Source organism: Vulpes lagopus, chromosome 19 (assembly GCF_018345385.1).
Source record: "Vulpes lagopus strain Blue_001 chromosome 19, ASM1834538v1, whole genome shotgun sequence".
In the NCBI taxonomy this organism is placed as follows: domain Eukaryota; kingdom Metazoa; phylum Chordata; class Mammalia; order Carnivora; family Canidae; genus Vulpes; species Vulpes lagopus.
This window is the reverse complement of record NC_054842.1, coordinates 16,467,415-16,481,147: the sequence shown is the minus strand read 5'-3', so window position 1 is coordinate 16,481,147 and position 13,733 is coordinate 16,467,415. Positions and strand designations below refer to the sequence as shown.

The 13,733-nt window shown below is 31.9% G+C and overlaps 1 protein-coding gene across 1 annotated transcript in view; it reads left to right on the top strand.

The window, feature by feature from the left end:
• The window catches only part of ZCWPW2 (zinc finger CW-type and PWWP domain containing 2), a 109,177-nt gene that overhangs the window by 52,006 nt on the left and 43,438 nt on the right, over positions 1-13,733 (top strand). The window contains exon 4 of the mRNA XM_041733626.1: positions 7,560-7,674. Within this exon, the coding sequence (XP_041589560.1) occupies positions 7,560-7,674 (115 nt within the window). The remainder of the gene's footprint in view (positions 1-7,559; positions 7,675-13,733) is intronic.

Sequence of the window (13,733 nt, the reverse complement as noted above, 5' to 3'; positions counted from 1 at the left end):
CCTTTCAGTCAGCCACTAATACTCATGAACAAGATCATATAGGACAGTCATTTACGAACTTCTCAATTTTGGACACAGCTAGGAATCTTCTCAGACACAAGGTACTATCTTCCCTGTCTAGCCATGTGTTAGTAGTCTCAGACTTCATCTTTACTCCAAATATTTAGTTTATTCATCTACCAAGAATACATCTATCAAGAATCATCTTATTTATATTCATAAATTCACACAAATTTTTAGACTCTGTGTCTTCCTTCTCTTTCTATGATGATTACTTACTTTCCTCCTCCACCCTAAATTTAATAAACTGAGAAAACCCAAATTTCCAGAATATTATAAACATAATGAAGGGCATGATATCCCTTCTTGGGATCATGGTATTTATTGGAATTTGAAGATGTCCGGTCCTTTCTATGACTTCATCTGAAATCTTTGATCTTTCTCCTTGACTTGATGAGCATATAGCAACTTGAAAGTCTGTTAAAGAGATGCCTTTAAAATTTCCTTCTTAAGTATATTTGAAAATTTGTCTGTGTTTTGTTTTGTTTTCAGGATGGAAGATACTATGAAAGTTCTAGCATTATTACATATACCCAGGTTTTAGTGAAAGACATAGGTCTTCATGACTGCAAAAGATGAAGACAAAAATAATTATTCTCACGTTGCAAAGGATGGGCCAAAACCAACATGGCAGCCTTTAGCCCAATTTATGCAAGGATATAAAATGTTTGGGGTTAAGCTTACAAAATTTCTTTGGAGAAAATAATGACATTCTGTGGCATTTTCCCTGAGGAGAAGTACACCTCCTCACTCTTCATCTTGGGAAAAGAAAAGATGTTACTTTTCATCTATAAGGGCTTTTTTGAGAGCTTGATGTGTATACTCTTGCTTGAGCAACACAGCATACTGGTGTCCAGCTTTCCTCCGAGGAATCTACAGAGTGAGAGTATCTGGTTATCAGGTTTGGCAGCAGAGTGAAAAGAGCTAGAGGCACTGAGAATAGCCAGCATTACCATGGTTTAGAGGAGAAATGATGCAGCCAACATGGGAAAAAAGAATCAAGGGTCATTTTAAAAGGGTCCCCACCCAATATGGCTTGCTGCTCCCTTGCAATCTAGGCAGAATAATGCAGTGAAATGGTTATGGGGTGGGGGATTGAAAACAATCAGCTAAAAGAATGACCTCCTCTGTCAGGGGGAGCTGTTCCTAGTTGATAGAAACCATTCTCCAAAAAAAACACAAGATTCCCCATAATAAAAAAAATACGCTGAACCCATAAAGCACCAACCCCAAATTGCTGTAGTCGTGGTCAAAAACTTTTTTTTTGGAATTTTTTTCCATTCTCCACACCTAATCTCTTCAATCGCAGAGAACCCAGAAGATGTGGGGAGAGAAAGAGAAGCACATAGAGGAAAAGGAGGTCCACTTCAGCCTGAAGTATGCCTCTAGCTGGTGGAGGACAGAAGCTTTAACTTAAAGTGGAGTTTGAAATTTTATCTCTTATGTACGAATTGACATTTTAGTTTTTGAATTTTAGGGGACATTTTATTACCTGAGAGTTACCAGGAAAGTCACAAGAGCTGTGATAGATTTCAGTCAAGGGTTTAGAAACCTCTAATTTCTAGTTTAATAGAGTGATTTTTGAATGGCAATTATTTTCTGCTTGAGTTTGGATCCTATTTTCTATACCACTTGGTTTTGAACAATTCTTTGTTAAATCTAAAGTTAATTATCTTACTTGACTTTTGGATGAAATGGTAAATGTAGATATTTTCATGCCTTTGAGAGATAATTTTGTATTTAAAAAAGAAGTTTTTATCTTTTTTTAAAGATTTTTATTTATTCATGAGAGACGAGAGAGAAAGAGAGAAAGAGAGAGAGAGGCAGAGACACAGGCAGAGGGAGAAGCAGGCTCCATGTGGGGGCCTGACGTGGGACTCAATCCAGGGTCTCCAGAATCAGGCCTCGGGCTGAAGGTGGCGCTAAACCGCTGAGCCACCCGAGCTGCCCAAAGTTCTTGTATCTTAAGAAAAAAGATAGGAAACTAGTTTTTGCCTTAGTTTAGGCTTAAGACAACATTGTTTCCTTTGCTGAATTTTGTCCAAAATGTAAAACTTCAAGTTCAACATTTATGTCATTAAATACTATGGTATTTTTAAATTGAACCTAATCACAGTATTATTACTATAATTTATTCAAGCATGATGGTCGTTCATCCTTCACGAACGTTGCCCTAATAATTAGTATATGGAATTAACCTGTTATGTTTGGTGAAATGCTGAGCCTTTATTTCCTTCAATCCAGAAGCTTTTCTTTGGCATATTCCAGTTGAAAGATTATGATAATGTCTTAAACAGCTTAGTTTATGAAGATGATTGCGAATAAACATTTTCTGGTAACTTCTGCAGAGAATTCTATTTAAATAAGTGTGAATCACTTCAGCATGTCTTGAAAAATACACAGACTCATTCAACTGAAAGTTTTATTTTAATTAGAAAAGACATTGATTGTTCAGGTAGGAAATTGGGTTCTAAAAGTATATAAGATTACTATTATTATGTAATTGTCTTGGTAGAATTGGCTAATACAGTTAGCCAAAGAAAGAAGCAAAAATACACATACAGGAAAGAAGAAGAGCAAAATTATCCCTATTGGTAGATGATTGTTTACCTGGAAAATCCATGGAGCTCATTTCTAAAAAAAAAAAAAAAAAATTATAAACAATAAGAAAATTCAGTTACATGGCAGTTATAAATTACTATACACAGGTAATCAGTGTGAAAATATGAAGGGGTAAAAGTTCCCATTTATAATAGCAACAAAACATACATAATACAGGGATAAGCTTAAGAAGCATGTGTAATAGCTAAATGAATGAAACTTTAAATTTCTACTAAGAGACAGAAAATAAAACCTAGGTAAATAGATATAATCCTCTTCTTGGTTTAGAAAATTTAATATGGAAAGATGTCAATTCTCCCTAAATTAATTTTAAAGCAATCTCAATTTTTTAAAAGGACTTAAGACAAATGCTAAATTGTACAGGAAAATTAAATATAGAAGAAGGAGTTAGGCCTATAAAATAAAATTACAATAAAGCTCAAGTAGTTAAAGCGGTTTGGCACTAATAGTGATTTGACAGATAAATAGAACAATGTAATATCCAAAAATAGACTCCAGACTACTTGGAAATATAATTAGTAGTTAAAAGTTATATTCAAATAATTAAAGTAGTATTATTTTTAAAATTCTATGGGTACAAATGGCTACCTACTTGAGAAAAAAAGTAGAAGGTATACCTCATACCTCTAAATTAGTACTAGAAGGATGAAAGATTTAAATGAACATAAATGACAATACAAATATCTAAAAGGTAAACTGTCAACAGGAGTTCTTTGTAATACATGTGGCAAAGGATTACTTTTTAATTTATAAAAATCTCTTATAAACCAATAAGAGAAAGACCAATATAATATGAACACAGGACCTGAACAGTCATTCCAGAGAAAAGAGAATGGCTTTTAAAAATGTAAAAAAATAAAAAAAAAATGTAAAAAAATGATGAATAAGTTCTGGGATCTAATGTACAGCATGATGACTAAAGTTAATAGTACTAGACTATATACTTGCAAAAAAAAAAAAAAGTAGATCCTAAATGTTCTCATTATGCACACACACACAAAAGTTATGTGAATTTATGAGATATTAACTAATCCTATTTTGGTGATAGTTTTATAAGATATGCATGTATCCAATCATGTTATGCTTTTAAATTTACAGGTATATGTCAATTATATCTCAATAAAGCTGGAAAAATATTAATAATTTCTCCAATTACTAAATTTAAGAAATGAAAATGATAATTAAAAAGAAATACCATATTTCCCATAAGATATTGATAGAGATTTAAGAGTTTGGTAACAAAAGTGTTCTCCAGGAGGTGAGGAAACATACTGTTTATGGCATTGTAAATTGTGACCACCTCATTCAAGAGTCAATTCCCAGTAACTTCCAAATTTTAAAATATACATACTGCAAACCTGGTAATTCAACATCTAGGAATTTATTCTTCAGTACACTTTCACATGGGCAAAATGACACATGGAGAAATTATTTTATCATAGTATTGTTTCAAATTGCATAGTATTAGAAATAACGTAAATGTTCATTAATAAGGCATTTGTCAAATAAGGTACATATATGGCACATGTGTGGATATACACACGTCTATTTTCTCATTTCTTTGGTTATCTCATCCAATTTCTTGGCTTTAACTGCCACGTGTGTGTGGATGATTCCTAAATTCTATGTGTAGTTCCATTCTGTCTCCTGATTTCCCTTACCACACTCCTCCTTGGTATCTCCACTTATATGTCACAACAGACATCTTCTACTCCTACCTGAACTCTTGATCTTCCCCCACAAATCTCACTTCCTTGACATCCTTTTTCTCAGTAGACAGCAAATTTTATCCTTCTCCTAGCTCAGTCCAAAACCATTAAGAGTCATCCTCTCCTTCTCTCACAACCAGTTTTCAGTTGGTCAAGAAATTCCTTTTGCTCTACCTTTAGATTATGTCCAGAATCTTGCCACTTTTCATCATGGTGCCTGCCTGCCGCTACTCTGGCCTACAGCACCATCATTTCTTACCTAGATTATTGCAGTAGCTGGTCATCATATCTATATGCCCCTGAATAGTCTATTCTGGTCATGAATCAAATCAAATGTTATTCTTGCTTGGAACTGTGAATGGGCTCAGAATAAAAGGCAAATTTCCTGAAACGGCTCGAAAGGATCTCCATGATATGGCCACTGTTAATTTTGTGACCTCATTCCCTATTGCTCTCCATTTTCATTCAGCCTCAGCCAGCATGGCTTCTTTGAAGCTTCTTGAATACGTTTGTATTCTCCTACCTTAGGGTATTTTTTTCTCTGTTTGGGAGTACTCTCTCTTGGGATATCTACATGGCTAACTCCCTGACCTCTTTCAGGTCTTTGCTCAAACGTCACCTTTTCCAATGACAGTTGCCCTATTGACTTAACTTTTCTGTATTACATAGAACTTATAATCTCCTATAATATACTGTAGGCATTACTGATTTGTTATAGATTGTCTATTTCACTGGCTAGAATGAATGTAAGCTTTATCTACTTTCTTCAATGATAGATCCCAAGGGTTTAGAATATGTCAAATCAATTAATAAATGAAGCAGTCTTCAAGACAAATTGAAAACCTCAATGTATATATAACTATTCACAACATTCTGTAAAATGAGTTATATTTATATAAATGATACAAATGTTTGTAGATGTATCTCTGAAAAACTATGAAAGAAACTAGTAATAATGGATACCTATGGGAGAAACTATACCAGGGGTGGGTAGGGAGTAACAGTCTACACTTTAGGATATGCACTTATCCCTTGTTAGTTGAAAAACTACAATGCATAGCTGAGTCTAATTCTGGAATTCAAAATTCTTTATAAGTCTTAATTTTTTTCTTTGAAGATATTTAATTTTATTACCACTAGATGGCACATACTTACTGATAAATTCTCAAAGAATCTCAAACACAGGTTTTTAAGAAAGCATTTTAGTTCCCCAGACTCACCAAAATTTACTTTAACTGTCTACAGTATTGATTTTTCTCAAGAAATTTCCTCAACTTCGCTTGTTTAGTGTCATATCAGCTTCTAGGCTATTTCTTACTAATTTCTTAGCATCATTATAACACTTAAGTTTCAGGAGTATCTTAAACCTGCTAACACTAGCCTAGGTACTCTGTTTACATTTTCTAATGTTTATTGAATTGTATCTACCTATCTTTTCATTTCTTTTTCTATGAAATTAATGAAATTTAAATATTCTGTGCACAAAGATTTTTTTAAAAATAGATTTTTGTTTGATTATATTGTTTCACTGCTTTTATATCAAACAAATCCGTGTCCAGAACAACATGCAATTTAACAACCACTTTCTAAATGCTTAAATGATACACAATGAGATTAGGCAAATGGGTACTGTGAAGGATACAAAGATCAAATGTTAACTTGTGCCTGCCTTCAAGGACCTTTCATTTTATGGGTGGGATCATACATGAATATTAATAACTATGATACAAATCAGAATGTATTAAATGATTAAAGGAAATATTAAATATAGTAGGAACAAATAGTTGATATTAATTTGGGGATTCCAAGAATAAGGTGGAATTTGAAAAGAGCGTTAAATATATAGATAGCTTCATTCTTTGAATAAACTGAATATAGGTGTTATAGAGATTAACATTTTTATATAAAGAGTAAATTATATATCTAAGATAAAGATATGATCATTGTATACAAGTAGTGAATTGAATTATAGAATAAAAATCTGTATTCTTTTTGATGGTAAAGTTTCCATAAATAAAACGGTATGCATTTTATAAATTGTAACATTTAAAAGTATTATAAAAAACTTTTTAGGCAAATTCTGGGCCTGGTTGGCTCAGTCGTTAGAGCATGCAGTTCTTGATCTTGGGGTTATAAGTTCAAGCCCCAGGTTGGGTACAGAGATTACTTAAAAATAAAATCTTTAAAAAACTTTTTAGGCAAGTTCTAAAATAACATTGGAAAAATTATTGGGCCAGATAATTTTTGTAATCATTTTTAACATAGAGATTCTTTTACTCTGATTTTCTTTTCAAAATATTTTTTAATATTAAGTTAATTTGTATGTAGAAAAATCCTGAATTCAAGTAGAATTATATATTTTAAGTGTTACTATGCCAGAAAACTGCCATCTATTATTTAATTTAATACTCATGAAACTTACGATATATATACTGTTACCCACATTTTACAGAAAGATATTGGGGCAAAGGCTTAAAGGAACTTGTATGAATGTCACCTGTCTGTGATAACACCAAAACTGGATGTGAATAGAATTAATTTTCTTAAAATAAGAAACTTGGCTTTTCAACTTATACCACTTCAATATCATTGCTATTGAAAGAGCATCAAAATTGAACACCAAGGGCAGCCCTGGTGGCGCAGCGGTTTAGCGCTGCCTGCAGCCTAGGGTGTGATCCTGGAGACCTGGGATCGAGTCCCACTTCGGGTTCCCTGCATGGAGCCTGCTTCTCCCTCTGCCTGTGTCTCTGCCTCTCTCTCTCTCTGTGTCTTTATGAATAAATAAATAAATTTTTTTAAAAAATTGAACACCAAAAAAAAAGAAAAGAAAGAGCATCAAATTATTCGACTAACATGTATTAATACTGACTACTTTGTCACATTGGTTGTCCTTTTGTAACTTTTTAAATGTAAGATGAATCATATTAAAATATTATCTTAGTGAATCAAGAATCTATCCCTTTGACTTTTAATGTACAAAATTCCCACAACTTTGGTATACTCTAAAATAATAAAATAATAATCATATACCAAAGTCTAAGTAATATATGGTATAATCAATCATACATTAAATCAGATTAATTCCAGCTCAATGGCTAAATCAAGTAGATATTAAAACAAAATTATATATTCAGAAATGAGTCTTATTTCTTTTCTGTGTTTCTTTAGCCAGAAAAATGTAAGAAAAAAAGAAAATGGTATAAAAGTGCACTACAAGAAGCCCACGTCCTCTATGGATATTCTCATGAGCAAAGACTGGAAATGTGCTGCCTATCTGAACAGGGTATGTGAGGGTTTTTGTTCTTTACCACCCCAAAATGAGGATTTATTCAGATGTATGCCTCCCAAAATATAATTGCACATTTAAATAAATCTCTTCATAGGGATGTGATATATCTTTATCCATTGAAAAAGAAACTTTGTATGGATTAATAGTATGTATTTTGCACTCTGAAACTATTTTCAGTGACTTAACATACATTTTATTTAAATGCAGGGATTTTAATTAGCACTTCTATCATCTTTAAGACTACGTACATTCTCTTGTGTATTTCAAAGTATATGTTTCAAGATTAGAAGCTGTGGCTTTAAAATATATTTCTGAGGTGAAACTTTCACTTATACATGCTGCCTTATTTCAGAACAAAGTATTTTTTAAAATGTTTTATTTTTAAAGAAATTCAGGGCTGAGATAAAAACAACCTTCAACTTTTAGTGAGGTGAAAAAATATGGGAAGATTTCAGGTCATTTTCAAAGAAAAGTTCTCTTGAATCATAAATATTACGGTTTGTATATAGCTTTTTAAACAAATTCATCAGAAGGATTATAGTAGGTAGGACACATTTTTAACTGAATATGATTGTCACATAAAAATAATGATTTTCAATAAACTTAATTTGCTTGCTTAATGATAATAATAACAATTATTATCTTAAGTTCTAAAACTGATTATAGAAGGATCTGGCCTTTAGTACTGACTGAATTTTAAAGTAAGAGTTTCTTCTTGGACTTTAATATATATTTCTTTGAAACTTGGGTGTGAAAACATTTTATTTGAGAAAAATTCAAATATTAACCTAGCTACTTAAGTTTAGATTTTAAAGGAAATAAGTTGATTTAAAAAGAGTGAAAAAGAATGAAAAGCACATTACTCTGGTTACTATGAGACTGGGAAAAGAAACATTTATTACTATGAATGTGATTTTATTTCTGAAAATATAATGTCTCTGTTTATTAGCGGTAAAGGTTGCACTTCCTGTATTGTCACAAATAGAATTTTATTCTTTTCATGGACTATACATTTTTCTTGTGTAACCAAAATAAACTTTGAAATATTTAGTTTTTTTATTTTTTCAATATTAATATTTTGAAGTAACATAGTTATTTTTTTTAAGTTATAGTATAGTCATTTCACATCAGCAGTAGAAATACTCTTTCAATAAGTATGGAGCTGTGTCTTTGTTGTTATTGTATGTGCTGGTATACTTCTTGCTTGTCCAGAGACCATAGAGAGAGGTCATTTCTCATTGATTTTGCAGCAGACCATTTTCTTGCTGAAAGTCTGATGATTTTTGCATGCAGAATTTGATGTAATTCAGTCTGATTATAATAAGTGCTATTCCTAAAGATTTTGATTTTGTCCCTGAAGGAGCCAGAATGGAGGGTCACAAAGAGACTTCTAGGAATTTAGTCTTTGCCATAATAGGCTCACTCACTTCACACTCATTCTTTACTAAGTCCAAAATAGACAACGTAGTCCTTGCGTTTCCAGGGTGAATTCTAATATTCAGCTTATTACTGTGTTCAAAAGTAATTTTGAGAGGTAATTAGCCATTATTCAGATATTTTACAAAAGATGAATAGCTTACAGGCAAACAACTTACTTCATTCCAGCAATTATGAGGGTTTCTTTACTCCAAAATTTCTTCTTCCAACCTAGAAATAACAACTAGTAATTTCTTGGCCTATATTCTTCCTACCCTGCAGAAATTGGCACACTATTACGTTTGATGCAACTCTTTCACTGTTAAAATCTGTAATGATATGTTAAAAATATAGACCCATTTCATATGATAAAGGTATAGTTTTATAAGAAACTGACAGACTGTTCTTCCAAAGTAGCTGCATCATTTTTACATTTCCACCAAAAATGAATGACAGTTTCTATTACTCCACATACTTGCCAGCATTTGGTGTAGTTAATGTTCTAGATTTTGGCCTTTCTAATAAGTCTGTAGTGGTACCTCATTGGTGTTTTAATTTGCAATTCTCTAACAATATACGATGATGAACATCCTTTCATATGCTAATTTGCCATATATAAATCTTCCTTGGTGAGATATCTGTTCATTGCCTGCTTTTTAATTCAATTGTTCATTTTCTTATTGTTGAGTTTTAAGAGTTCTTCACATACTTATAGCAGCATTGTCAACAATAGCCTAACTATGGAAAAAACCCAAATGTCCATCAACTAATGAATAGATAAAGAAGATGTAGTATATATACACAATAGAATATTACTCAGCCATCAAAAAGAATGAAATTTTGCCATTTGCAGTATATCACTACTCCTAAAACCAATATTGCACTGTATGTTAACTAACTAGAATTTACATAAAATCTGAAAAAAAAAACACGAAGAGAAAGAAGAAAAAAGTTCTTTGTATATTTCAGATAATAGTCCTTTGTCAGATATTTTGTAAATACTTTTTCCCACTCTGGATTATCGTCATTCACTTGACAGCGTTCTTCGCAGAGTGAAAATTTTAATTTTAATGAAGTCTAGCTTATCAATTATTTCTTTTGTGGATCTTGCCTTTGATTTTATATCTAAAGTCATCAGCCTACACTAGGTTATCCACATTTTCTCCTATGTTACCCTCTAACAGTTCTTTAGTTTTGCATTTTTCATTTAGATATGTGATTTTGAGTTAATTTTTGTGAAAGGTATAAGGTCTATATCTAGATTCATTTTTTTTTTACATGTAGATATCCAGTTGTTCAACACCATTTGTTGAAAACTGTCTTCATTGTCTTTGTTCTTTTGTAAAATATTAGTTGACTATTTATTGGGTTTGTTTCTGGAGTCTCTGTTTTATTCCACTGATATTTTAGTTATTCTTTTCCCAATATTACACTGCCTTGATTATTGTAGCTTTAGAGTAAGCCTTAAAGTCAGGTAGGGTGAAGTCCTCTGACTTTATCCTTCTTTAATATTGTGTTGGCTATTTGCATCTTTGTCTCTTCATAAGAACTTTAGATTGAATTTGTTGATAACTTGTTGGGATTTTCATTGAGATTGCACTGAAACTATAGATCAAGTTGGGAAGAACTGACATTTTGACAATATTTGGTCTTTCTGTCCATAAATATGGAATATGCCTAGACTTATTTAAATTCTTTGATTTTGTTCATCAGAGTTTTCCTCATATAATCTTGTCTGTATTTTCTTAAATGTTGCCTAAGTATTTTATTTTGGTGGGCACTAGTGTAAATGGTAATATGCCTTTAATTTCAAATCCTACTTTTTCATTACTTATAAATACAAAAGTGATTGACTTTCGTGTATTAACCTTGTACCCTACAACCTGCTATAATTACTTATTCCATGTGTATTTTTCTTGACTCTTTTGGATTTTCTACATAGATGATTATATCATCTACTAAGAAAGACAGTTTTATTTCTTCTCAATTTATACGTTTTATTTCCTTTTTCTTCCTTATTGCATTAGCTATGAGTTCCACTAAAATATTGAAAAGAATGGTGATCTGGGAACTATGGTTTTGACTTATTCCTAACCTTAGTGGGAAAGCTTTGACTTTCTCACCATTAAGTATGATGTTGGCTATAGGATTTTTGTAGGTTCTCCTTATCAAATTGAAATTTCCCTCTATTCCTAGTTTGCTGAGAGTTTCATGAATGGATGTTAGATTTTGTCAAGTGCTTTATCTGCATCTATTGATATGATCTTGTGACTTTTCTTTTTTAACCTTTGATGTCATAGATTATATTAATTGATTTTGAATATTAAATCAGACTTGTATACTTCAGGTAAATCTCACTTGTCTGTGGTGTATAATTCTTTTTATATATTGTTGGATTTGACTTGTAATATTTTATTGAGGATTTTTGCATTTATGTTCATGAGATAAATTGGTCTGCAGTTTTCTTGTAATGTCTATTTTTGGTTTTAGTGTACTGGCCTCAGTGAATGAATTAGGAAGCTTTCCTTCTGCTTCTATCTTATAGAAGAATTTATAGAGAATTGGTATAATTTGTTCCTTAAATGTTTGGTAGAAATCACCAGTAAACCCATCAGGGTTTGGTGCTTTCTGTTTTGGAAGGTTATTATATTTATTCAATTTTATAAAAACTATGGACTTCTTCAGATTGTTTATTTATTCTTTTATTACTTTTGGCAGACTGTGTCTTTTAAGAAATTGGTCCATTTCATTTAGGATGTCAGATTTTTGGGCATGGTTATTCACAGCATTTCTTTATTATCCTTTTAATATCTTGGGATCTGTAATGATGCCCTCTCTTTCATTTTTGATATTAGTGATTTGTTTTTTCTCTTTTTTACCATAGTTAGACTGGCTAGAGTCTTCTTGATTTTACTGATCTTTTTAAAGACACAGTTTTTGGTTTTATTTCCTCTATTGATTTCCTGGTTTTTATTTCGTTGATTTCTGCTCTAATTTTTATTTCTTGTGTTTACTTCAGATTTAACTTGCTTTTCTTTTTCTAAAAGTTTCCTAAGGTTGAAGCTTAGCTTATTGATTTTAGGTCTTTGTTCTTTTATAATATTTGCATTTTAATGCTGTAAATTCCCCTCTGCATACTGCTTTCACTGTGTCTTAACAAATTTTGATAAACTGTATTTTCATTTTCATTTAATTCAAAATATTTTAAAATTTCTCTTAAGATTTCTTTTTTGACCTATATGTTATTTAGGAATCTGTTGTCAGGAGGTCAATAGTAGTCTAACACTACATCACAGTGCCTGTGTCATTCACCTCACTTCATCTTACCATGTGGTCACTTTATCTCACATCTTAACAAGAAGGATGAATACAGTACAATATTTTGAGAGAGTAAGGAACCACATTCACATAACTTTTGTAACAGTATATTGTTATAATTGTTTTTATTAGTTATTGTTGTTAACCTCTTACTCTGCCTAATTTATAAATTAAACTTTATTTTAGCTACGTATACATAGGAAAAAACAGTACATATAGGGTTTATTATTGTCCATGGTTTCAGGCATCCACTGCGGGTCTTGGAACATATCCCCCATAGATAAAGAGGAACTACTGCATCAGTAAAATCATTACTGATTTTCTACTGGCTGGACCCATTCATTTCTGCTGAAGTCTCCAATTATAATAGTGGGTTCATCTTTTTCTCCTTGCTTTCTATCAATTTTTGTGGTATATGCCTTGACACTCTGTTGTTAGACACATTCATATTAATAATCATTATGTCTTCTTGGAGTAATGATGGCTTTATTATTAGGTAATGCTCCTCTTTATCCCTGATAATTTTCCTTGCTCTGAAGCCTACTCTGTCTGAAATTAATATAGCCACTCCTATTAAAATAGCTTTCTTTTGATTAGTGTTAACATGGTATGTCATATCCTTCTATATATTTTTACTTTTAATCTTTATGTGTCTTTTTATTTAATTTGAGGGATTTTTTGTTGTTGACAGCATATAATTGCTCCACTCTGACAGTCTTTGTTTTTAATTGGTATATTTAGACCATCGAAATTTAAAGTGGTTATTGATAGAGTTAGATTAATAGCTACCATATGTGTTACTGTTTTCTATTTGTTTTCCTTTTGTCTTTGTTCCTTTTTCTTTCACTCTTTTCCTGCCTTTCGTGTTTGTGTTTGTTTATTTGTTTGTTTGTTTAGAGAGGGAGAGAGAGACAGGGATGGAGAGGCAGAGGGAGAGGGAGAGAGAAATCTTAAGCAGGCTTCATGTTGAGCATGGAGCCTGATCTCACAGCCCTGAGATCATGATGTGAGCCAAAATCAAGAGTCTGACACAACCACCTGAGCCACCCAGACGCCTCACCTTTTGTGGGGTTTTTTCCTCCACCTTTTTGGTTTTGATTGAGCGTTTTATATAATTTTATTTCTTCTCCTTTCTTAGCATATCAATTATCCTTTCTTCTTACCGCTTTTTAGGGAAAAAAAGTCTTAGGAAAATGGTTTTCCTAAATTGAAGATATTGTTGCTATTATTATTTTGAACAATTTGTTTTCACTTAGATAAAGAATAAGAAAATTTAAAGTTTACATTTTACCTTCACTCAGTCATTCTCTGATGCTCTT